The sequence below is a fragment of the Rhipicephalus sanguineus genome, chromosome 10, assembly GCF_013339695.2.
Source record: "Rhipicephalus sanguineus isolate Rsan-2018 chromosome 10, BIME_Rsan_1.4, whole genome shotgun sequence".
NCBI classification, from domain to species: Eukaryota; Metazoa; Arthropoda; class Arachnida; order Ixodida; family Ixodidae; genus Rhipicephalus; species Rhipicephalus sanguineus.
The window spans coordinates 8,333,402-8,360,103 of record NC_051185.1 but is presented as its reverse complement, the minus strand read 5'-3'; the positions used below and the strand labels follow the sequence as shown (position 1 = coordinate 8,360,103).

General features: G+C 46.5%; 1 protein-coding gene across 1 annotated transcript in view; it reads left to right on the top strand.

The window, feature by feature from the left end:
• LOC119406956 (alpha-aminoadipic semialdehyde synthase, mitochondrial) overlaps positions 1-26,702 on the top strand; it is a 52,146-nt gene that overhangs the window by 3,246 nt on the left and 22,198 nt on the right. Inside the window, exons 3-8 of the mRNA XM_037673768.2 lie at positions 15,842-15,936; positions 17,187-17,324; positions 17,859-18,188; positions 21,142-21,288; positions 21,699-21,777; positions 22,317-22,444. Coding sequence (XP_037529696.1) covers positions 15,847-15,936; positions 17,187-17,324; positions 17,859-18,188; positions 21,142-21,288; positions 21,699-21,777; positions 22,317-22,444 — 912 coding nt within the window. The 5' untranslated portion in view covers positions 15,842-15,846. The remainder of the gene's footprint in view (positions 1-15,841; positions 15,937-17,186; positions 17,325-17,858; positions 18,189-21,141; positions 21,289-21,698; positions 21,778-22,316; positions 22,445-26,702) is intronic.

Sequence of the window (26,702 nt, the reverse complement as noted above, 5' to 3'; positions counted from 1 at the left end):
TTTCTTTTTTTTTTTGTGCAGTTTTTCGTTGGATTTGTCCGCTAAATGTTCTTGTCTTTTTCTTTAGCTATGGGTTCAGATTTGTAGAACTTTCTTTTCCTCCGTGAACACGTGAACAAATTGGTTATACTTACGTCATTGCGAAACAGCCGCGTTACGCGCCTGCGCAATAAGATTTTTTTTTCCTGTGTACTTTTCTTCTCCGCTACGAATGAGACTGCCAACCCATTTCCACGTCACCGCGTGCGTGGCGATACCTCTCTGCAAAACCGGCACACGTTGTAACGAAGCGTACGTACGTGCTTTGATAAATATAGTGAAAACCTGAGCCGCATGTGCCAGGTCGCGCACTAAATGTCGAATACATCCGCTTTGGATTCACCATCGCGCTTTCCGTCCCCATACGTTTATTTAGCGTTGTTTTTACACCCACCGCTGTGCTTTAGTATCAACGGCGTTATGCTGCCGAGCTCGAGGTCGCAGGTTCGATTCCAGGCCATTTCTATAATGTTCTAAAAGGATAGGAATGATAGAACATCTGCATACTTCAACTTGCATATACAGTACGGTCCACTGTTAGAGGATGATGATGAAAACATGCCTTTATTAAAGTGCTAAGAAAACGGGGACGGTCCCTATTCCGGGACTCCTATGACAACCTCTGCGATAGCCCGGGCCCGCTGGACGAGCGCCCGACAGACCTGGGGGGCGCCGTCGCGAAGGATGGAGGGAACACTCGAATGAGCCCCTTTCATGTTGCTGGCCTCCGTAACTGCAGTTGCGCGCGCAAACATTGTTTGTACATGGCGCTAGTCTGTCAAGAAGAGTTCGAGCTGTCAACCACCAGCATAGGCTTATGCAACTCTGGGACATTATGCTTTTGCAAGAGAGCGAAATCGACCATGCCCCGTACGCAAGGGTTCCCTTTAAAAGTGAACCAGTCTATACGTTTAACAACGTTAGGTTGTCAAAGCTAATGCACAACTCATTCGCTAAGGCATCCCCATATCCATCCAACACTACGAAGTTCAGGGAAAGTACTCACCCCCCCCCCCCTTTTTTTTCTTCCAATAGAAAATATTTCCTTATTGGTATTGCCATGTGTTAAAGAAAACAATGGCGGTAAAGATTCAAAGCAACGGAGTACATCACGAGCTGATTTCCTTCGAGCATCACCTTTGCAACTGTACGTAACTTCAACGCTGAATGAGACAGCTCATTACGGTGCGATATGGCGCGAAGCGAAATTAAGACCGTCGACGAAAACAGCGCTGAATGAACAGGGGCGCCAACATTACAAAAACACAGAATCACACATGCGCACCGATCCTTCACATGTCGCTGCCTCCCTGGTATGTTTATCTAGATATACAGATGGGCAGCTAACGCAGTTCTGACCCGCAAGTGATATGGCGGCTGCCTCGATGATTGCATCAAGATTCTATCTCGATGTAAGTCACCCCTTACACGACAAATCATCGAGGCAGCGGCCATATCACGTGCGGGTCAGAATTGTGTTAGCTGCCCATCTGTAGCTTTGAGTGAAAAAGACCTCACCTTTCTAGATAAACATGCCAGGGCGATAGCGACATGGGAAGGATCTGTGCGCGGGTGTGATTCTGTGTTTTTGTAAGGTTAGCGCCTGTGTTGTGCATCCTCTTATCGTGTCCCTGTACAACCAGTGCTATTTTCGTCGACCATGTTGTACCAACGAGCCCAAATGGCAACTCCGCTCAATTAAATTAACACCGTTACCGGAATTAGCTTCCAAGACAGCGCATACCCTACGCACCACAAACAAACTGCTCCAGAAACAAGTGCAATACGACTCTCTCATTCTTTGTGCCGTACAGCCTGGGCACGGTTGCAATCACGTTCCGTGTCGTAAACTTTATTTAGAAACCTGCATCTAACTTAACCTGTCTAACTTAACCTAACCTAACCTGCAAAGCGAGGCGTGACCGTATACCATAGGACCATGGTCTGGTATTGCGTACCTTGCAAAGGCAGAAATTAATAAACGCAGTCTCATTCACAGATAAAGCTGGTTATTTACAAAAGAAACTCGCAGCTCACAATGAGGCAATCCGATTTATTCCGATTGATGAAGAAAAAAAAATGTTAACAGAGATGTCGGCGTTGTTATTCTTCTTGGCTTCTCAGCATCAGTGAATTGTTACTTGTCCAACGGAGTATTTACCCTCTGTGCTCAAGTATCACATTATAAAACATCGTTAAATAAGGTGCTGTACGAAAGAAACACGAAACGAGAAGAGAACGAGGACGGGCGTTTATCGTGCATGTTTTCTTTCACCTTGTTTAATGATGTACGACCGACTCGCCCAGCAACTTGCATTATCACATCATAGTCTGCAGCCGAGCAAATGGCCACCCGTCGGCGCTCAACAAGGATTTACGTAAACGGTGGATTGGTACCAGAGAACGCGCCAGCTTAGTATCGAAGACGAATTCGTGACTCGAGATGGACGTAAAGCTGTTGACATTGGTGTCAACCCACGAACAAAAAAAAAAAAACAATCAAAGTATTCTGACAGTTGTCCTTTGCCGACGGTTGTCGATGAACAATGACGAACGCACGTCATTGTCGCCTGAGCAATGTAAACAACCTCGCCTCGCGCCTGCATGTCTGCAGAGAAGGCCGTTGATTCGTGTGAGCCAGGAGTCAATATACCTCCGCTGAGCCAATATTGAATGCAGAGGCGCACAAGCGAATTCATTGAGTAATGTGAGTGTACTAAGTTTCCTGTATTTATTTATTTTTCTCAATTTTACTTTCTGTCTTCTGCTGCAGAAAAGCCGCAGTGTTATGAGTACATGCGGACCACCACTATGTATATGAATGTTATCTTTTTTGTTATAACATTCTTGTGCAGGCTTGTGCAGCACAAGATAAAACACGGGCGACTATCAAGTGAACATTTCTTGCATGCGAAATAAACGCGAACGTGCGCCCGTATGCGCAACAGAAATGGGTATAACAAGCAAAAAGAAAACCCAAAGGGCAGCCCAATGTGTTTATCGTTTGTGCGTGTTTTTGAGGAAGTCAAACTGGTTATGCTAAGGACACAGACGATTGACTGATGCACTGTTTTCGTTAATGTGGTAGAGCTCCTTTCGGTCATAAATTGAACATCGCTAATTGTGCCCCCATATATGATGTGGATGGGAGGGGCGTAGGAAGAAATTGCCTTCGAGATCAGTGTTGAAACACATAGAGAAGTCCGCTAACCGGTGGTCAAAGCTGAAAATAGGCTGAAAATTTTATGACTAGGTAATACGATGAAAATTTTATAACTAGGTCGCATGCCAAGCAGGTCCGTAGCCAGGAATTTTTTTTCGGGGGTAGGGGGGGGGGGGCACTTGCTGAAAACCTTGACTATTTGAGAAAAACACCTATTTTCGTTATTTATTTTTGGTAAAAACACCTACTTCACCAAAATTTGGGGGGGGGGGAGGGGGGGCTAGGGCTCTCTCCCTGGCTACGGGCCTGACGCCAAGGTAATGCGACAATCGGATGCCTCCGGGTGCGAGCCAAAAGAGGCGGTGTTTCACCTTTTGGGGCAAGTGCGACGAGCGGGCGAGCGAAGCTTGCGCTGCTTCTTACGTGAAACCGCACTAAACGGCTACGTATACGCAACAGCCAAAGGAAAACAGGCCTTCAACCTCGCAGATGTGACTCGCGCTGACCTTGGCGATAACGGTACGAGAGAGAGAGAGAGAGAGAGAGAGAGAGAGAGAGAGAGAGAGAGAGAGAGAGAGAGAGAGAGAGAGAGAGAGAGAGGGGGGGGGGGGCTCCTGCGGTGCAACCGCCCTTGCGAGTTGTCTAACGGAGCAATGCACGCGCGTCGCAGTGCACGGTGCGAACCGTTCCATCTATAAGGTCATTTAAATGCAAGTTGCTTGTCATGTAACGACGATTCATTAAATTACTCGAGCGCTTATGTATTAAATACTGTATATCCTCGAAAAATTATTGAGAACAGCATCTTGTATCTAGCGTAGGTTCACAGTCGCAACTGACCTTGCAAAATATTGCAAAGTGGTTCTGAAGTATTCCGCAAAGGTGGCAGAAGGGTTAAGAAAGGGAAATGGACAACCACCCGTTTGTGGCACGAAGCCATAAGGAAATCCCTATACGGATTTCTCAGAAAGGTAAGCTTCTTAGTTGCCGAAAAATTCGACCTGGTTTGGGGATCGAACCCGGGACCAACGCCCGGGTTTGCTGTATTTTGTGTCCATGTGCTTCGAGTTGCCGGTGAATTCGCCCTTGCATTGCCAATTGCTAGCTTCCTAGTGAGCTCTTGGTAGAGCGACCACCCCGGAAAGGCGTTGGTCCCGGGTTCGATCCCCGGACCGGGGCGAATTTTTCGGCAACTAAGAAGTTTTCTTGCTGAGAAATTCGTATGAATTTCCCTTTCTTAAACTGACCTTGTCGGAGATACGTCGCCGACTTCACGCACCTTCGTGTCAACAAATTCCATCACGTCCGTATGACTTGGAAAGTTTGTGGACTCTAACATTGTTGTGCGACTGAACTTCTCGCATCTACGCTTTTAGGGGCGAAGCTCCTTAAAGCGGCACCCGTTCGTCCCTCGTAGTTGTCGTAGTTGTAGTGCGTAACCAGTCGTAACGCTAGTACCAGATCTTGACTTCCAAGGTGGTGCCGGTGGGAGATTTTTCCTGTGCGTTGTTGAACAATAAAAAATTCGCAGCGTGCGCGTTAACTAAAAGCCGAATTCTTCTGTCTCTCATTCCCCATTAGCAGCCATTGACATGTTCCAGTAGGAAACGTTAGTAGATGTAGAAGTGTAAGTGTTAGCTAAAAGCCGACTTCTTCTGTCTCTCATTCCCATTAGCAGCCATTGTTTACCTCCAAGGTAGTGCCTGGTGAGATTTCTCCTGTGCGTGATTAAACAATAAAAATTTTGTTCAAAACGCCGTTGATTGATGAAACAAACCAACGAAAGACGCCAGATGTTTTCTAAAAGCAAAACGAAAGAACGCCAGATGTTTCTAAAGCAAAACGAAAAGACGCCAGCTGCTTAACGAAAGACGCCAGATGTTTTCTAAAGCAATGGTTTTCTAAACAATGAAAATTCACAGCGTACCTGTAAAATTAAAGTGAGCTGTAAGTCGTCATAACGCATCGAACCTTTAGTATAAATGCGCCCGATCTCACGTCGGTGATGATGTACTGGGCAGAATTCACGGAAGATTCACGGTTTACCGATGAACCTCCGCAGCTTCGCCCACTCATCATCATTCACTCCGTGGATATGCTGCAATTTTTTCTTTTTCACTACTTTGACTTTAGGACTGGGTGTTCGATTTCCTTGAAATGTCCTCAACATTGAGCGTGACTTCGTCTGTTTGTTTTCATGCCTGTGGCTTCACATCTTTAAAAATTTGCTGTAGTAAATGTTTGTCGCTGTCACTTCGTCTCCATTTCTTGCTTTATTTCGCTCATGCCGGACTGTCGTTCAAGGTCAAGTTCACATGAGACAGATGAGGCTTTCGCCTTATTATATGTCCAGTTTAATACTCCATTCCGCAGAAGGCTGAAGAGATTGCCAAAAACGTGGAGGGGGTACGTAAAAAATCTGCCCACTGAAGTACAATATGGAATCCAACCGATAACGACTGCAGTTCATTCATTCATTCATTCATTCATTCATTCATTCATTCATTCATTCATTCATTCATTCATTCGGCCCCAGTGCTTTCGACCTAATTAGCCTAATTTCGACCTAATTAGCCTACTAGGAGGAAAACGTGTAAAGAATTATACACATTTACAAAGCGGGGATGGATAGAGAGTTAAAGGTAAGATTACATGAATACAGATGGCAAATGGGTTCTCCTGGTATTATGTTATTAAGACGCAGTGAAAGTGAGTTACTAATGCGCAGAATAAATAACCAGTGCCCTATTGGCGTAATAGGACAAGTGCAACGAAAATTATGCGCAGCTTGCGATGACAGAAAGTTAGGCGGACGGATAAAACTAGGAAACTTTGAAGCATGAGATAAGATATTAAGTCAGTCAATCTAGTACAGAGAAAAGTGGCGATTACTCAGAAATGCGTTTGTCCTCCTCTAGATACGAGCTACGGAAGATATTCAATGTAAGTCAGAGAAATGAGGGCTTGGGTGCGGTATCTATAGGTATTGAACGTAATGTTTGATAAATTCTCAAAGCAAGACAATTCTTTGTGAAAGAGCCGGCTGGCACTGACATACTATAGGAATCTATAATCAATAAGCAAGACAAGAACTTAGCTATAAGCAAGATGCCAACAATCTATAAGCACGACACGAACTTAACTTAGAAGGGCGCTGGTTTGGGCTATAGTGGACACTCCATGATGCTAAAGGGCAAAGCGGAAACAAAAGACAGGCGATTACTTTCAACTGAATTTTGTTGCGAAAAACGTGATTTATACACAGGAAGTGGGTATACTTAGCAAAACAGTACGTATCGCTTTTATGGCGCCGCTAAGTTCTGTTGCGTTTAGTCACGACACGTGCTGATGTTGACCTTTCATGTCACTGTGCTCACTTCCTGTACATATATATGTCACGTTCTTCGCAATAAAATTGAGTTGAAAGTAAGCGCCCCTCTTTTGACCGCGTCGACCATTTTTCTCGCCACACCATTGAGCATCACGAACCTAACGACACGTGGTTATACTTCTACGCTTGCTTTGGAAACTTGATTGACCAGTGGTTTGAGGAAACCCCCGCCTCGGCACGCGCTGGCAATGTCACGCCATTTCTTGGCGTCCGTCCAAGCGGGTAACGCGTAGCGCTTGCCTAACAACACTTTAGGGCGTTGAGAAGAAGCAACGGCGATTGAAGGCGCTTGAATTTATACGTAAGCACTAGGATCTTAACTGACGTAACAAGGCCATTCAGTCACGAGACAGATTCGCTTCCGGTAACACTCGTGACACAGGTCTTCGCGCGCGTACAGTGGACGTCGCAATTTGCACACACAGTCAATGGCTCGAAGAAAAGCGGCTTGTTCCTATGCAAAGCAGCATGAAACCTAATAAGGGGGATCGTTAACGAATAGCAAGACGGGAAGATGCAGTAGCTTTCTTAAGTATTGGAAGAATAAGAGTGAACCGCAAAGAAAATGCCATGTTCAGTTTCAACCGCTTTAAGAAAACAGAGTAACGGTTAATTATTGTAGTCTCAACATCACTAAATAAAAAAAGAAACTGTCAACTCCATAACCTGGAGAAAGCATCCACAAAAAAAAAAAAGAGTGCACGCCAGAAAGTTAAAAACAACAGTTCAATCTACGGTGTCCTATATGGCACATAAATCGGTTGCTTCAATGGAGCGCGGTGTAAGAGCATCTATAGTCACTGCAAAAGGAAAGAAGATGACTTTTAAGAGATCATTTTTCTTCATTAGACACAATATTAATGAGAACTAACAGACAATAATGCCAAGGAAAGTATAGGGGATGTTATTTGTAGCAATTGGAATATAAATGCGAAGAAAGCAAAGTGGACGGAAAGATAACTTGCCGCCGGCAGCTGGAAGTTGGAACCGAACCTGCGACCTTCGAATAACGCGTCCGACGCTCTACCACTGAGCTACGGCGGCGGTCATCCTCCCGTCCATTTTATGGGGTATATATGTGCATTTAAACCTAGGAGTGTTTTTGTCAGCTCCGATCGCAGCCATGGCGGCGAGTGTGGAACACTCTTTTTCTGCCTATTGGGGTCACGTAGCACGTGATCTTTTCAGGAGCCGGCAGCTGACCAATAATCCCTCGCATACTACCTGAAGGCATCAAGTCTGCCAGAACGAGACCTTCGCTATGAATGAAGAAAAGAAGATGACCTTTAAGGGCTCGTTTTTCTTCGTTAGACACAATATTAATGAAAACTAACAGACAATAGTACCAAGGAAAGTATAGGGGATGTTATCTGTAGTGATTAGAATATAAATGTGAAACGCGTTATTCGAAGGTAGCAGGTTCGATCCCTGCCGGCGGCAAGTTATCTTTCCGTCCACTTTACTTTCTCCACATTTATATTCTAATTACTACGAATAACATACCCTTTACTTTCCTTGGCATTATTGTCTGGTAGTTCTCATTAATATAGCCACTGCAAAGCCTTTTAGTGGGCTTTATCACATGACAGGGTGAATTCGAGGTCATTGGGAGATAGGCCTTCGTACTGCAGTCGTACATGTGCGTGTCAGAAAACTATCTCAGTCTCTGTCCTGCTGTATACTACGGTTCAGCTTAGCTGTGTTGATTAATTTCGATTCACCCTTTGGCTGCAGTGCTTCAGGGTATTGCATTCAATACCGTAGCCCACAGGAAGCAATAAATAAATAAATAAATAAATAAATAAATAAATAAATAAATAAATAAATAAATAAATAAATAAATAAATAAATAAATAAATAAATAAATAAATAAAAGCCGACAGCACGTCCATAACATTAAGTAACTGTACCGACGCCTGGCGCGAGTCCTTGACCGTCGAGGAAGCCAGCGGGAACCGCCAGTCGGTGGGAATTTTCCATTCAGTCCGGCTGGCTGCTCCTCTCTCACCTTTTACCTGCAGCGGCGACAGCAAAGCAAAAACAGCGAACTCTCAACATAAAGGAGAAAGCGACACCACTGAGCCACGAGGGAGGGTGCAGAGAGACACGAAACAAACCACAAACAAAAAAAGAACATTCGTAAATGTGAAAAGCGAAATGCGGAAGGCTGAGGAACCGGAAAAACAGTAGTGTGTGGGAAAGGGCTGCGTGGCGGCGCAGGCGAGGGAAACCAGACACGCTTCCCAGTGGCTCCTTCCTTTCTTGTTTGCTTAGTGGAGCGGATGACCTGCGCGAATGGCCCTTCATTTCGCTTCATTCCGTTGTGTCCAACAAGAAAACGTGCCCGTCTATCCATTCCCCCTTCTCTTGGCTTCTTCTCTTGGGCCCTCTGGTGGTAGTTTACGTTTTGCCGCTTACCTTCGAATAAAAGTGCGTAATAGTGTTAAACGCTCTTGATCTAGACCAACCGGGAAGGTTTACGGCTTGGGCTAGTTGGTGTTCCACACCTATAGGAGTGGTGCGGCACAAAAAGGTAACAACGGAACTAAGTGACGACGAGGGCAAGCGCTTGCTGCCAACAAGATTAATTTATTGTATCAAGCTGTAAATACCGAAAACCAGAGTGCGAAAGTGCAATGAAGGAGGGCGGGGGGACAGGCAGGGAACATGGCGACTGAAACTAATTTCTGTATCTGTGCATCAAGTTTGGCGAAATTCAGCACAAGCATGTAAGTCTTCGTGCTGATTTCAATGTTCGAATATTTCTAATTGCCTTGCGGATGAATACCGGCCTATTCGATTCATACCAACGTTGCTACTTCTAAGTTGTTTCTGGACACCATAATACAGGATTGATTGATTGATTGATTGATTGATTGATTGATTGATTGATTGATTGATTGATTGATTGATTGATTGATTGATTGATTGATTGATTGATTGATACGCAGACATACACAAACACATGTTCAGGTGACAAAGGGGAAATAGAAAAGGAAAAGGCTGGCAAGTGAATGACAGTTGCCAGCCCTTTGAACAGGATGACAGTCACTTATGCGCATCGCATTGAGGTTTAGAGCAAAAAAATGAACCGCTTCAAGAAAGCTTCGTTGCAGATGTATATTTCGTCATGTCCATTATATCTGTATAATCACGCGTGACCGTTACTGCGAAACGATATCCAGGAACTGCAGCTCCACAGGGAAGGCCTTCTGGGACTTAGCGTGTGGCACCGGTATACAACTCAGTACGTACACTGTCGTGGCCTCAGATCATCATCATAATCATCATCATTTATTGACCCTTAAGGACTCTAAAAAGGGCATTACAAGAGGGGGGGGGAGGGCTTACATCGCTGAAATGATGCATAATTGAGCAAATGCATATAATGAAACCCAATAGCTTAGCAGCAAATGCAGAGCACGCAACAGAAAACAACAGTTCAATCCCAATGTTCGCTGACAATAAGAGGCGGGATAAAACGGTTTGCAGAGGGACACACTGTCGCAGACGTTGTAGACTACCAGCTGGCAAGAGTCGTTCGATAAGAGCCACGCCACTATCTGTGCACGCAATCCCGGAGAAATCGCTGCGCGCCTGCCCCGCGTATCGCTCGCACCCTACACCCTCCCTTTATTTGCACAGCTCCCGTTATATCTGTTTGTTCAGTATATCGTAGGACACCGCAGAGAAGAGTGGTAATGACACAACATTAACAGCGTGCTCTTTATTGCCTTTAAGCAGGTACGGAAACCACCATGATGGTCTAGTGGCTATAGTGCTCGAGTGCTGACCCGAAGGTCGCGGGATCGAATCCCGGCCGCGGCGGCTGCATTTTCGATAGAGGCGAAAATGCATGAGGCCTGTGTACATAGCTTTAGGTGCACGTTAAAGAACCCCAGGTGGTCGATATTTCTGAAGCCCTCCATTATGGCCTCCCTCCTAATCACATCGTGGTTTTGGGACGTAAAACCCAAAACAAATATTATTAAGCAGCGACGTAGCCAGGGGGGTTGTTTAGGTGCCAGAACATCTCCCGAAATTTTCTGAGCGCTGCATACCCAACTTACCCCTGCTTTACTCTGGTATCATTTTGTAGACATCACAATGAACGAAACTCCGCCTTTTTATGAAACAGAAGAATGATTTAACTTGTTTGGGCACTGGATCTCTTTTTTTTTAGTTCTTTTACCGGCGGCGTATAACACACCCCGAAAAAAAATGGAAGAAATTTTATTCGCTGCTATATATTGTTCGGAGACGAAATAATTAATGTATGCGTTGCCCGCCGCGGTAGCGCAGCAGTTACGGGGCTCGGCTGCTGACCCGAAAGACACGGGTCCGACCCCCGCCGTGGCTGTCGCATTTAGATGTAGGCGAAATGCTAGAGGCCCGTCTACTGCGTGATTTTAGTGCACGTTAAAGAACTCCAGGCAGTCGAAATTATCTGGAGTCTATAGCACTACATCGCCCCTCGTAATCATATCGCTGTTCTGGCGCATAAAACCCCAGAAAGCGATAATTTAAACATGCGCTAATGGTACAACCGATCACTGCTGCGGAATATACGAAGGCCGGCTCAGATAACAGCTGGCCTTTCAAAAATGCATTAGTGCCATAAAGTTATGGAACAGACGCAGGCAGCTCCGTGACGGGATATATCGACGTTAGCCTGTGTTCAGGAAACACTGGCATTGCGGCAATAATTGGAGTATATAAAACGCACAGCAAAGTTCTGTCGGCTTCCAGAGAGTGAACTAGATTAAGGAATTTTTTTATCGCAGCAGCCAGTCCCGATTATTATGTGAATCAAGTAGATTACTATGCTCTAAAACAGAAATGTTGGAAACAATGTTTTACAGGTGTAATAATCGTCAACGTGAGAGTTCGAACTAATGCTGATATTCCACACCTGTGGAACACGGGTTCCGGCTCGAATCACCTGAGAAATTCTTAGTAATATTCGTCTAAAACTCCCTCTGGAGCTTGCGCGCCTTGACAGCTAAGCTGCCTTACGATATTGACCGATGCCAGCGGTGAGATATCTGCCGCTGGTACTTCAATTCGATATGCCCTGGAACACACCCGGTACTCGTGTGATATCGCGGCCCCGCGGCAATCTCACCGCCGGCTCCTGACGACACCCTTGTGACACGCTGAGCTCGCGCCACGACTGCTGGCTTATCGTGTGCCATTATCGTATAGTGCCCGCCGCTGTACATTTACTACCGAACGTCATCTATCCAGAGTTATGTGCAGCGATGTCTAAGCTGACAGCGTAGACTGATACTATGCGTAGCATTACGGTCTTTTTGCTGCTGTTGTTTGTGTTTCTTTTTTCCACCTCTTGCTGCAAGTGAGCACTTCTTTTTCTGTCGGTGCAGTGGCCAATTTCTTGTTACTGTAATAGAACTTTTTCCTCGCGCCTCTCTCAGAGCGAACGTGTACAAATCCAGCGACTGTGTCTGTGAGCTCCACTATTGAAAAGGACCGGTCTCCGTTAGAAACGTTGAATAAATGTTTTTTTTTTGTTTGTGTTTGTGCATGTCGACATGCACAAACACAACGGTGAAGCTGCATATTTACGGTGAAGCTGCATATGCCAAGGTGAAACGGATGTCCGTAAGCAGGTTGTCCCTAGCGCAAGTATGCGCCACAGATTGGATAAGCCTATCTACTCACCACCGCTCCACTTAAGTCCGCGGGCAAAAAAAGTGTGTGCCACATAAATTGGGCCAACCGCACTATACTCACCACTGGTCCACTAAAGTGTCGTTAAACTGAGATTGAGACAAAAATGTGCATGCTGCTCAAGTGGCTTCTCGAGATCGTGCTCAAAAGCCAAGCGCATGCGGCGAGCCGGACAAAACGACGCATGTCTCGGCAAAAAGACGCATGCCGCTCAAATGGAAAGCTTTAAAGGAGCATACGCTACATTCAGACGAGAATTTCTGTATTTTTCATGAAAATTATGTACCTTTCTGCGGCTTTCATCAAAATTCAGTGTCACATCTGTGCACTGTGCAGCACAGCTCCACATAGTGGAACGGCTCCCTGATACCCCATGATAAACACCGTGCCGCCCTTTTCGACCTCGCTGGTCAACCATCTCCATAGGGTGTAAGGGCGGTGACATTATTCTTGAAAAGCTACGGTAACTCGCACATGAGTTTTTCCAGCCTCAAACGGACAGATGTAGCTATGTCTGCAATTCGCATATTTGCGACACACGTAGTGGAAGACAGAATTATCGCTTGACGTATAGGCCCGTCCGATATATAACGGGGACTACCAAAACGTCCTGCTCATGCCTGACTGTGAACAGTATTTAAGGTGTGGCTTTTTTAAAATGCAAATGCATTATTCAAACAGAAGAAAGCACTGGCTTTTACCACTTGATGTTACCACCTGACGCGTTACCACAACGTCAGGTGGTAACATCCTGACGTCACAGTTCAGGCAAGGTCATGACGCATTATCGATAATAAAAGAATCGCTGGGATTTTACTTTCCAAAACCACGATATGATTATGAGGCACGCCGTAGTTGAGGGCTCCGAAAATTTTTACCAACTGGAGTCCTTTCACCTGCTCCTAAATACACGGGTCTCTAGCATCTTCGCATCTACTGAGCCCGCAACCTCCGGGTCAGCAGCCGAGGACCGTAAATACTGTGCCACTGTGGTGGCCTGTGACGCATTATCGAGTCATGTTTTAATTGCTTCCTTGATCATGCCGACCGATTTCCTAGAGTGAGTAACATTTAACACTCAAACATGGAAACAAACTGCGCGCTCGAAGCAAAGCAGTCAATAAATTTCACCCCCACCCCCTTCCCCCACGCGCCGCGTCCGCAGCGTCGCACTCACCATATAACGAGCCAAATATAGAACGAGAACGATATGAAACATTAACCGGGAACATACGCGAAAAATTGCGTGTTTGCAGAGTCTGTTTTTCGATTGCCGTTTCCGCATGTCAGTCATGCATCATTCAAAAGCAACAGTTCCTCGTGTCAAGCTTGCAAAACACTCCTGCGCGCAGAGCCTGCTTCCATACCCCAACAGTCTCAAACTCATCTCAGTTAGTGGGCCGCAGTCATAAAATTTAGTCTCCCGCAAGGACCGGGACGGTGAAGAAGGTTGGCAGGTGTGAAAGTGGGGAGGGGGAGAGGTGACAAAATGACAGCTAACGTTGTCATTTAAATGAATTTCAAAGAAGGCCCATATCTCATGCAAGGATCATTTCTGAAGAGGATTTGACGTGAGGCTTCGAGAACCATGTCGATACTGACCTCCAGATTGACGGAAATCTGGTCGCCGATTCCGGAAAATTTGTTCCGAAAAGACTCTGATCCACGGTTATGCTTTAACACAATGGTGATTGTATGTAGTGCATCACGAAAATATGCTCGAGACCACTCACGTCTGTGTAGCTCGTGAATATACTAATCAAGAAAAGATAGCGCAGGTCGCACTAAGTCGCGCAAGGATATATAGTTCACGGCAGAGCTGGTCACAGCAGAACCTACTACTCAATAAAAAATACTGGACCACTAAGAATGAAGAACGGAACACGAGGGCGTGCAAGCGCCAATTAATATTTCTGGACAGGCGTAACCAATAATTGAGAAAGACTTTAATGAACCGCCGGCATTAATTCAGTGATAAACACCGAGGTCGCATGTTTGAGCTTCGCTAGTTAATCATCTGCTTGGGCTGTGATTTTTTAGCCAGGATCACTAATGCCAGAAGGCAAACACGCGAGGGGGAGACAGAAAGTTAGGTGGGCAGACGAGATTAAGAAGTTTGTAGGTATAACGTGGCAGCAGAAAGCATAGGACAGGGTTGATTGGCGGAACATGGGAGAGGCCCTTGCCCTGCAGTGGGTGCAGTCAGGTTGTTGATGATGATGACTAACGCCAGAACCATAGTCGACGACGACATGCCGCTATACCACTGACGTCATACTGACGTTTTTCTTACGGTCACGTGACAAACCCTCGGAGATAATGCGTAACGCCCCACCAAGCCTCCATATGCGCCCGGAACGCGGTCAAACGAAACACACTACTTCCCTTATCGGGAATATCTTAAAACGCGTCAGCCCATAGATACGCCCGCTGTTGTGTATCAGTCCCCTAAGGTGATAAGATTTCTCTTAATGCGACGAGTCTCGTAACAGGCTTCGACGCTGCACGCAAGTATGCCGTAGTACAATTGCGCTCCCCTCTGAGCGATAGCTGGGAGAGTGAAGAATCGCGTCTGTCGTGACGTCACCGATTGCTTTTTCTTTCTTTCTGTTAAGAGGGGGGGAGGAGGAAATCGGCATAAGCGGCATCTGCGGCGCTCAATCTTTTCACTCTCGGCGCAGCGGGGAACAAGGTCATGTACGCCGATTTCTGGCTCGAACTGCACTGAAATCGCAGTGAATTTTCTCCTCATTAGACGGAGCTTTCTCCTAAAGGTGCGTGACATCTGCGTGTGTGCGCGCGGTACGCGCGAGTGTGCTTGGATATATGCCGTACAGCGAAGAGTGTAGTACAACATTCGTCCTTTCATTGAAGTGCGTTCTGGATGTTTTGGAAGTTCTTTCTACGATTGCGGCGTTCCCACCCAGTATTGCGTTGCTAGCTTGACATCGTTAACCTTCATCTGTTTCCACCGTGGCTCGTAAGGTCAGGGTGACACATTTACGGTGTTACCCGATACTTTTCTCCCGCGTGTACCTGAATGTGCCTTGTGCGTGAGTATGCTCGTGAGGAAAGACATTTTGTGTAAATTGAAAGCTTCGGGTTCGACGAAAGGGCACGGGCTTTTTCTTCCCTTTCGTAGACTTTTGAGTTAACTCCCCAACCACGGGGCATGCCTTACAATAATATCGTAATTCTGGTACGTTAAGACCCCAGGGCCGAATTCACAAAACTTCTTTGTAAGTGCGTTTTAAAATTGGCTAGTCAGCTTCGCTCATGATACATGTCCCGCATGAAGACTGGCCGAAATATTCTCTCACGAAAAGTTTAGCGTAAGATGTTTTTGTGAATGCGGGCCGAGAATTTTTAATATTTTTTTAATTAGATATGCCATCCTGTGCTTGTGTGTCTTCGAGATTCGGGGAATTCGGGACGAGTGGATTGAAAGTTTCGGCTTACACGAATAGTAGCCGGTTATTGCTTCGTTTGACGCTGCCCTGGTTCGGTTCGACTTTATTCTAATCGAAGACTGTACGCCCCCCGCTGGTTCCTCGCAGATAAAATGCTGCATATGCTGAAGGGTCGCCGGCTGCCCTGCCTGAAGGTTGTCCTATCTCGCTGCTCCTCGGAGTTGCGTTCTGCGAGACACAAGGTGAGTTGTACACGTGCTTTCTTCTTGAGATCTTTTTTTTCTTCGTTCTCGTCCTCTGAGTGAAGTATGATTGAAGTATCTCGCGTGAGTGCAGCTATAGCCAGGAGGCCGTCAAGATAATTTACCGCATGTGCCGTTAATCTTTTTCTTTTTGAACGCCACCACTGTGACGTAATTAAAGCTATCGCCTGTCCTCGCCGCACTTCTGAGGGTCACATTGTGTATCCACATTAGAGTCCACAGTAGAATCCACATCGATATCGTGCCTGCACTGTTAGAAGCACCAAACGTGGTGGCTTTTACGCCCCGCGGTAACTTAGCCGATGCGAGTCCGATTTCCAGCCACAGCAGCCGCATTTCATGCAGGTGAGATGCAAAAAGCACCCGTGCACTTGCAATTACCTGTACGTTCTTCGCCACAACATCAGGAGCTTGAATCATGCTTATGCGTAATACCTTATTTACTTGTGCCGTTCTAAGCCGAAATCACACTCTCCTCAACAATCAAAATGTGCCAGTGTAGCATGCATGTCGAAATAAGGGGCTCACTAATTCAACATTGTTCACTGATTAGTCGAATGGTAACAACATTCTGCGTCACCCTGCAGGAATGATTAAAATTTATCTGAGGAAAAGCTGCAGTGCACCTGAGAGTGTAAAACGCTTCTAACCAATGTTGTCGCTATGCTTGGTCTAAACATGTACTGAATTTTTTCCCCTTTTTTACATCGTTCATTTACGTGTACTTTTTTATTGAAAATAAAAAAAAAAGATAAATGGTCGCTATTTTTTTTGGCGATGGTTACCCGTTTCCACTTGGTTGTTAGGATAAAAATAAAATTTAAGGGATAAAAAGAATACATTTGCAAATGTACAGTTCCTGCATTTGGTGAGTTCACTCGTTTTAACACAGCATACATACAAGCACGGTGCACACTTTCGATGTAGTTCACTCAATACTCATCACGAATATTGGTGTCTTCAAAGAAACGTTGAAGCACTTTCATTGCTTTGCGATTTCTCCCTGATGGCAATGGGCTTAGTATTTTCGCTAATGAAAAAGTTCACTCAGAGTCCAGCAAGTAAAGTTCTTGTTCGAGTCGCTGTCTATGAGTGGTGTACTGGAGACAGTTATATATATTTCTACCTTGTGTAATGACGTCGGGCCTTTGATATGGAACAAAAATAAATGTTCCATGCGTGCATCAGTCAGTGAAGTGTGCTCCTACTGTCACTGCTCCCAACCGCAGACCATCGCCATCCGGCGCGAAGATGCATCGCTGTGGGAACGCCGGGCTCCGCTGGCGCCGCACCATGTCCGGGCGCTCGCCAAGAATGGCGTCAAAGTTTACGTGCAGCCTTCCAACAGGAGGGCATACCCGATTCAGGCAAGATCCTGCTTGCAGAGACTTCTTAACGCGACAGCGTTTGTGATGTATTAGTGAGCACTGCAGTGCAGTCGTGAGAGCCACGTTGTTAATACAGCTGGAAGCTTGCGAAAGTAGTTTGGCTAATCACAGTTGTCTTTTTTTTTTTTTTTTCGTAAGGCAATATGTCAGAGCTCTGTACTGAGCTGTATGTTATCCAGCTCAGCTGTGAAGTATACTCGGCATTATTTGAATAATGTGATTTGGAACATGTGCACAATGTGAATAATGTGATTTGGAACAAGCGGGAAAAAGCGAATATGGAATCTTTAGCGTCATGTGTTAGAACTCTAACAGATACGACTTGTAGAAGCACTAAGTGCTCTGGGTGTGGATTCTCGAAACAGTACACTTGTTAGCGTTGCATAAAATTTTGCAAATATTCCGAAACGATTAAGGCACTGAAAAAGTGTTCAGCTTCTAGCAGTTATGGTTTAACTTCCCTGCTCAAGTGGAACAATACTGATTTCGTGCGTGATTCCTGCCACCCGACAGGCTTACGTGAACGCCGGCGCTGAGGTTCGCGAAGACATCAGCGACGTGCCGGTCATCATCGGCGTCAAGCAGGTTCCCATCGACCAGCTTCACCCGAACAAGACGTACGTCTTCTTCTCACACACCATCAAGGCGCAGGAGGCCAACATGCCCATGCTGGATGTCATCCTGGAGCGCAACATCCGCCTCATCGACTACGAGCGCATGTGCGACGAGAACGGCTCGCGTGTGGTGGCCTTCGGAAAGTACGCCGGTAAAGCCGGCATGATCAACATCCTCCACGGGCTCGGACTGCGACTGCTCGCACTGGGTCATCACACACCGTTCATGGTAGGTGTTGTCGTTGTACCCTCTACCTTCGCTCATACACACACTGGGGAAGTGGTGAAGAATTATATGAATTTTTAAAAAGTATTTTGAGTATTGATTATCGATAAACAAAAAAAAACACGTAAAAAGGAAAGCGTCCAATAATTTTTTTAGTTGGACATTAAGGTCACACTTTAATCGTTATCCCGAATAGAAATTAGAATAATGAAATTAGCAAATAACACAACTTTTGTTTTTATATTAAATCTTTACTATCATAAGACTACTTGTACAAGTAGGAATTCACCTGCTTGCGTCGTTCTCCTCGTAGTTTCCTACAATACTTACTAGAGGGAACTCTGGCGCTACGATTGTTCAGCCACCATGGGAATGATGGGTAGTATAGATTTGCCTAATCTTCGTGCTTGCGGCTTGGAACGCACTTGTGGCTCTTTTTATTATTGTGTTTTGGCTTTTGTTTTGGATAATAGAATGGATAGCTGTGAAATTCGTGAGCCGATTTGTATCGGTGAGCGTAAAAATGTCAACGTGGTGAAATGGAACTGCTGAACGTTTGCTGCAGCGGCTGCAGGCCACACGGAGCAAAACGGAGCCGAAAGAACGAAGCTTAGGCAAATCCGTGTACTAACCATCATTCCCATGCTGGCTGAAGCGCCATGCGTTGCAGCTCCCAGACACTAGCGCCAGTTTTCCCTCTGGTGTATTAGGAAACTATGGTCCTCCTGAATGGCTGTGCCGCATGCTCGGAGTGGCGCATTGGAGGCCCTGTCGGACTTTCTTTTACAGCGAATGCTGTTATGAGGTCACAACAGCAACCGATTTTGGTGGCGTAGTTGCCCGCCGCCGCCGGTGTCCGTGTCCGCTATCACGAACAATGAGAAAAAATATCCAGGATCGAGCGGGATTCGGACCCAGGCCCTTTACTTGGCAGTCGAGTATTCTACCGCAGAGCCACGCCAGTTGCTTGGAACTCTGTCACAAAAAGACCCTATACAGTCTTCATGTCGAGCAAGGAATCACGTTAACATACGTAATATAGCGTGGCAGAAGGGCAAAATAACAGCAGGCGTCACACAATGCGAATTGCTAACGAGTGGGTGGTTTAAAGCTTCCCACCCATTACAAATGGCCCAGTCACAACTCTTCATAGCCTTTAGCCACAACATAAAAAAGTGCACGTAATGTCATAGTGCATAAAGATGAACCCTTAAACTGTATAACTTCCTTTCGAGGAATATGCGTGGGTTGTTCTCCCAATGCCGTGCTGACTGAAGTTTCCTCGCACAACTCCAGAACTTGCACACAAGTGCTGATTCAACAGGAATTCATTGGACGCACGGTTACATCAAGAGCACAAATATGAGCGAGTGTCGAAGTTGAATTATTGACGTAAGTGTGTTTGTTCCAGGACATGAGAGCATATGTATACAAGCATACCGTAGCTTCCAACATCGCTGGGGAGGCTGAACCAGACATTAAAAAAAAAGAGCTCTGTTGTAAAGGTCGTCCGTAGCTGAGCCCTTGCTTCGAAAGGTGCGCAGATGTCGCGGTGCAAAAACAATAACAAAAAGCTGACGTGACGTATACAACTGCTGTATCACTTGAAGGTCAGAACATTGCTCCGCCAGCTGCAATGCTGAATGCTCATTGCTTTGGTTCTGGCCCGACATCCGTCACTGACGCCCACGTACACATCCACATTTCAAATACAGCATCTGGCTGTGCGTCTTCCACCCACCGTAGCGGGTTGAGATGTCGACAATAACGATAACTTCTGACCGAATTAAATTTTTCTCGAGTACAAACCGTATACCGGCCGCGGCGGCTGCATTACGATGGAGGCGAAACGCTAGAGGCCCGTGCGCTTAGAATTAGGTGCACGTTAAAGAACACCAGATGGCAAAATTTCCGGAGCCCTTCACTACCGCGTGTCTCACTACCATATCGTGCTTTTTGGACAAAACCCTAACAACATTATTAATATCGAGTGCAGGCCTTTCTTAGCTAGTCACTTTTACACTGTCCACTTGCATGCCAAGCGTATTTGCCCGTGTACAAGCAGCGCTAGCTAATGTCTAGTGGAGGCTAAACGATGGCCAATGTTGATCAATGTCTGCTACTGTTGGTTATCCGCTGTTACAACAATGTAAACAAAAGTTCAGCTCTATCTTCATTCAACCCGTCCACGGTGGTCCTCGCGGTTATGGTGCCCGACTGCTGACCCGAAAGGTCGCGGGTTCGATTCGCGGCCGCGGCGGGCGCATTTTTGGTGGAGGCGAGAATAAGTGAGGCCCGTGTACTTGGATTTAGGTGCACGTTAAAGAACCCCAGGTTGTCGAAATTTCCGGAGCCCTCCACTACGGCGTCCCTCACAGTCGTATGCTGGTTTTCGGACGTAAAAACCCGACAATTACTATTATTAACGCTATCCTTGTCGAAATTTGTGGTGGCACCGAACGAAATGCCAGTATATCAACCACTTCGCCGTTTAGGACGAGCAAAGCTCTTCCTTGAGGAATTGTCCCCGAACCGCTTTGGACGAATGTAGCTCGTCCGCTTGAAGGCAAAGCCTTTTCGTCGTCGTCAGAATGATTAAAACTTGTCAGAATGATGGAACCCCTTTCAGAACGCAGAAAATTTCTAAAGGCATTTGTTTTCTTTTTATTCTTAATTATTAGAAGGTAGCCGGCCTTTTTTCCATAACAATAAACTTCATTAAGCTAATCCGACTTCGTATGTGCTTCAATTTCTTTTTGAACGGCAAGAAATTGCTCCTTAGAAGCCAGGTATTCAATACTAACTTTAAAAAAAGCATGTTATGGAGAAAACTTCTCAAAATATCAAAACGGTTTAGGGGTTTAAGAAATGTTTCCGTGTCCACTTTTCGCTTGCACGTAGGACGTTTCACGTTCCCGTTCTCGAAGTTGCTGACAGTACTGTTCTCGCTGCGCAGCACATCGGTCCGGCGCACAACTACCGCAACAGCGGCATGGCCAAGCAGGCCGTGCGCGATGCCGGCTACGAGATCGCACTCGGAATGATGCCCCGCTCCATCGGGCCGCTCACGTTCGTCTTCACGGGATCTGGAAACGTCTCTCAGGTAGCGTATGCCCCCCCCCCCCCTTTCTTTTTAACGCGAAATACTTGTACGCACCATGAGAACGTGGTCTTGAACGAAAAGCCGGCTTGAGAGAAGCGAAGACAAAAGATCACGTGACCTCTCGGGGAGCGAGAGCGGTACAAAACGCATGACATGCATTCATATGATACACTCAAAGCCAATTGAGTACCGAGGTAATTAGTAAAAGTTAATTTGTGAAGTATAAAGTATAAATGGTGAAGTATAAATAAAGTATAAATGGGTGAAGTGTAAATGGTGACGCATAAAATTCGAAACGGGGATGTTTAGTTGCCGTTTATGCAGCTAGTGTCCAGACATTTTTACTTAACGAATAAGTGCGAACTTTTATGCAGAGTATAATACTAGTAAAAACGTACTTTCCATTTCAGGGGGCACAGGATATATTCGAGTCGCTTCCCTGCGAATGGGTCGATCCGAGAGACCTACGTGAAGTATGCGAACAGGGCGGTAAGTGAACAGACTTCTTAAAAACGGGTGCTTGCTTGCTAACGAATTCTGACTGCTGCATGAATGTACAAAGGGCTCAAACGTCGAATTTAACAGAGTGCCTATGGAATATTATTTCACTATAGCAATAAAGAAAGACAAACGAAGGGAGAAAACTTAACAACAGAATTCCCTTTGCTTCAATACAGCGGCCTGAAATCTGTTTTTGAGCTTGTACGTACGAAAATTAATCTTAACGCCACGTTATATCTGTTTGGCTTCGAACAAGCGCTTGAATAGGTTAGGATCTCATGCGGCTCGGCTCTTCCCAAAGGACCGAGAGATTAAATGTCAAGCCCAGCAAGATGACATAATCAGTCTAAGGAATCAATACCATATCCACTAATCGAATGCATATACTGAAAGCCAACGAGGCCTAGAACACATTCATTTACAGACTCCTTATTCATAAACGATAATTGCATTCTGCTGAAGTCTTGCATATCATTCTCAGTAGCTTTAAGCGTAATATCGAAGTCATTAGTGCGTCCCTCTTTCAGCTATCTCCAAAGTCTACGGCGCTGTGGTCAGCAGGGACGATCACTACCGAAGGATCGAGGATGACCACTACGACCCTGAAGAGTGCGACCAGTTCCCCGAGCGCTACTATTCCACCTTTTCCAAGGACGTAAGTCATGGTCACTATATGATATTTCATATGAGCGGTTGAAATGAGATCACGAATACGTTCCATTGAATTACCATAGGACTAATGTAGTCTCTAAATCGCAATACCGTGCAAACAACGCGGTTATCGCTGCTCCGCTGGCGCATTCGAGTTGAGTTTTCTATCGTAACAAAGGGCAAATACACTTTCTATGTCGATATGATTTCCTACACAGAGCGTAAGTCGGGATGACCGTTCTTTAATTTCCATAAGACATATATTCAAGACAGTGTGCCCTGTGCGGATCGTGGCCTCATATCAACGCTTGCTTGGTGAACAGCTCGTTCGTGAAGTTCTCAATGAGTTCATGGAAGCCGACGAAAGTCAGGCCGAAAGCCAGCGACACCGGAAGCGCCGGCAGTGCCGTCTGCATGATGGCCAGCATGAAGAGCGTCACGCAGATGCCTACAAGAATGCCGAGGAAGCAGGCGCACAGGATGGTCCAATCGCCAAACGTCGCCACCTTTCCAACCAGGACGCTGTAGAAGACGAAGTCTCCGAGTCCCATCTTGACGCCCTGGCTCTCTTCCTCGTCCGAGAGGCTCTCCGAACTGAGATCTCTCTCCAAGTCCACCGACGCCTTCCGGGCTTGGTCCGGTTGCCCTTCGGATGGCGCCACTCCCGCCGCAGATGCTGGCGCCATAGCTTGTTCGGCTTGATCTTCGGCCATGTCGTAAGGCTCAGGCGCGCTGGAGCCAGTGTCAGACGACCTTCGGTATGACATTCTGCGGTCGAGCGGCGGTACCTCGGGAGACTCGACGGCCGACGGCCTCTGCGAAGAGTGACCGGCATCGTCGGACTGTCGCCGCTCGGACGTCCTGCGAGAGCGTCGGTCTTTCGAAGGGCCGGGATGCGGCCGCGTCGCCATTCCGGGAAACGTGCCCACGACCATGGTCGAGAAGACCAGTCCCGGCTGTAGGCCCTCCTTCCTCTCCTTGGCCGTCTCGACGAGAATCCTGAGTGGCCCGACGACAGCCAGGACGGCGACCAGGTCCCAGATTGGAATGAGGCACAGGACGACCCACAGGGTCCAGGTGGGCAGGAACTTGATCAGCATGATCGCCATGAAGGAAGATTCGACGACAAGGTAGAACTGCTGCAGCAGCAGCGGGCCCTTGGACAGAATCACGACCAGACCGAGCGCCATGAAGTTGTAGACGAAGAATCCGACCGAAAATATGTCGGCCGGCACGTTGTACTTGTGGAACACGATGCCCATGTAGGTGAGTGGCGACATGACAAGTATCATGGCGCAGGCGAGCGTAATCCAGGCTCCGATGATGGTGTAGAAGCGGTAGTAGTAGAGCGTCACCATGAACACGGTCATGGTGATGACCATTCCGAGCAGCAGGAGCGCGTTTCCCGCGGCGTTAGTCGCTCGGCTGAAGGACAGCTGCTCTTCGGTCTCCGGCAGTGGCGTGTAAGGCAGCGTGGCGCCTCCGTTGTCCAGGAACTGGGGGCTCAGTTTGATCGTGACGATGACCAGTAGCATGCAGCAGCTGACGGCCGTCAGTATCCGGACGACGTGCGTCAGCGCGTCGTCCAAAACATCCCAGAGTACATTCGCGGGTATCCTCGGCCGTTCCTCAGCCATGACTGTAGCTTCGAACGGCACGCTTTGATGATGATGATGATGATGATCCTCTACACATGGCTCATACCCACTCTGGGGGATTGGCCAAGAATTGTAGATATGAATATTTAAAACTACTAAGTTAACACAAAAGACAAGCACACATAAAAAGAACTCCCGCACTCTTCTTTCTCGCTCGCGCTGACAAGGCGGCGCGAGCATTTGCTAAAATTTCCGCTGGTTGGTTGGTTCCTAGAATAATGGCTCAACCCATCACGGGGGATCGGCCATGAATCGTGCAGTAGTAGAATTTACGAATTTACGAGAAAAGAAAACCCTATAAAGATAATTTGTAGGCTAGCGAAAATATTAGTGGCGTTTACGTTTTCTTTATTGAATGCTAATGAAAAAAGGGACTTAAATAAGTAATTAAAGATAAAGCAAATAAAAGAAGAAATAAAACATAAGCATGTATTTGTAACATTAGCATGGCAGTCTCTTGGTTTTGTTTGATTGATTCAAGTAACTTTAATGAGACCCAGTGGGAGGCGCCCTAGCGCGCATTCCTTTATATAATTACATACGGCATCATATGTGCCCCTATTGCAGTGGTCCAGTGCCGACCCCCCCCCCCCCCCCCAGGGAGATTGACATAAGCTTTTCTTTTTTTTTACTTTCGACTGAATAACTAGGTTCAGTTGTAAACTTAAAGCATTTGCCCTTGTATGTACTCCGTCGACTCCGGGGGTGAAAAGACACGGTGCCCGCAGAAAGCATCGCTGTCTTCGACTGCTACGATTGCCCGCAGATGAAGCGGTCCAGAAATAGAATAATGTAAAGTAAAACACTGCATAGAATGCAACCACACGTCACTTATTGCGCAAATCAGTTTTACTCTCACGTTCCTTGTCATTCCTATGCTGCAGCTATGACAAAAAATCGTACGGGCCCAATAATCTTCACGGGCGGTCTGACCTAACTTTATGAGATTCGGCTCATTAATATTTATATTACCGAATGTAAACAGCTAAGTTTAACTTCACGCTTTTTAAAACCGCCGGAGCTTAACCCATTGCCCTTATTTCGCTCTCTTGAGTGATATCAGTCAGTGTCTTAGTCGTGGCCATGTCATCTTGCGTAGCGACCGCGACTGTCTCGCTGCTTTGTCTTTGTAAGTGCATGTTACGCGTTGTTCAAAAATCTAAACCGATGGCACGCGCACCCCATGTATTGGTGCTAATTGTTTTCTGTAAAACAGTCAGATCATCAGCCATACTTCATGCCCACAGCAGGGTCAAATTCTCCACCAGTGCAGGTTTCACAGCAAACTTGTATTATCTAGAAGCTTCGCCATAACAGCTTCACCTGTCAGACATGTACCGGCAGTTCCTACAGTATCTTTCCCACACGTTGAGTAGTACAAGGCCATAGTCGCATCACCCAGGTAAACCTTTCTACTTTCTTTGATTAATGCTGCTTTCTTAACAGCAAAGCTGTTTAGCAAATCGTTCTTTGTGAGTCAATCGCAGAAAACTATCATCTTAACGGGCATGTGCCACTGTGCGTCTACCTGAGAATGAGTACGGAGAGAGAAAGAAAGAGAAAGAAGGGGAGATAGAAAGGAAAAAATAGGCGGAATGAAAGGGAGTAAGAGGGACGGGAAGAAACAGCGATTCTTGCCGAAAAAAAAATTCACGAGGTGGGATTCGAACCCGCGTACCCATGATCCGAAGGCTAACGTCCTGACCACTCGGCACGCTAGCAGAGCATAGCATAGCCTTGTATAGTGTAGCAAGGGGATGGGAAAGGGAAGTGAGCTTGAGAAGAAGATGTGATGGTGATGAGGCGGGAAAGGAGGAGGGAAGAGAGTAAAGCTTAGCACAGAAAGAATGATAGACAGAAATGGAGAGAAAGAAATGCAGAAAGAAAATAAAAGAGCGAAAGAAGTAGAGACAAGAAAAACGAAAAAAAGAGGAAGCGAACATCGCGTCGTCTAGCGGCCAGACACCGCACCACCTGTACAAGCCGCGCATGTGCATTAGCTAAGCCACGCCCACCGACGGAGACCTTGCGCGCAACCTCCGCTCCACAGTGCATAGCCTGGCTGCGTAATCCCGAGGTGGAAGCCGCGCATAGACGTGCCGGTCGACGGGGAGTACGAGCGACGACGGGCCCGTGCTTCGCTGTGCCAAGCTTTGCGCGACTTAGTGCAAACTGCCCACATTTTTTTTTTTTTTCGCTCCCAGCGATCTCTTAGTCACACTCGTTTTGAGTCACCCGAGTGCGTCATAAGCTTTGGAAGTTTTTATCGCACCGCTTAATCCTCTGTCGTGCTCGATTGTGTGTGCGCTTTCTCGGCGCTTTCTGTAAATACAGCAGATGACATTCGTTTTGATTTTTCTTCTGATCGTAATGCACGCCCACTTAGTAGAATTGGCAAAGCATCGAATTGAATAGCGTGTCAACGCGATAGCGTTCAATAGCTCGTTTCGCGGAAATTCCCGTGTCAGTGTCGGCGGTTATGAGCGAAAATTTGAGATAAATGCAAATAAAGAAATAATAAAAATATTCGCTTAGAGTTGGAATCGAACGCAGGAATGCTGCGTGGGAAGCAAGTGTTCTACCACAGAGCCAAGCCCGTGGTCG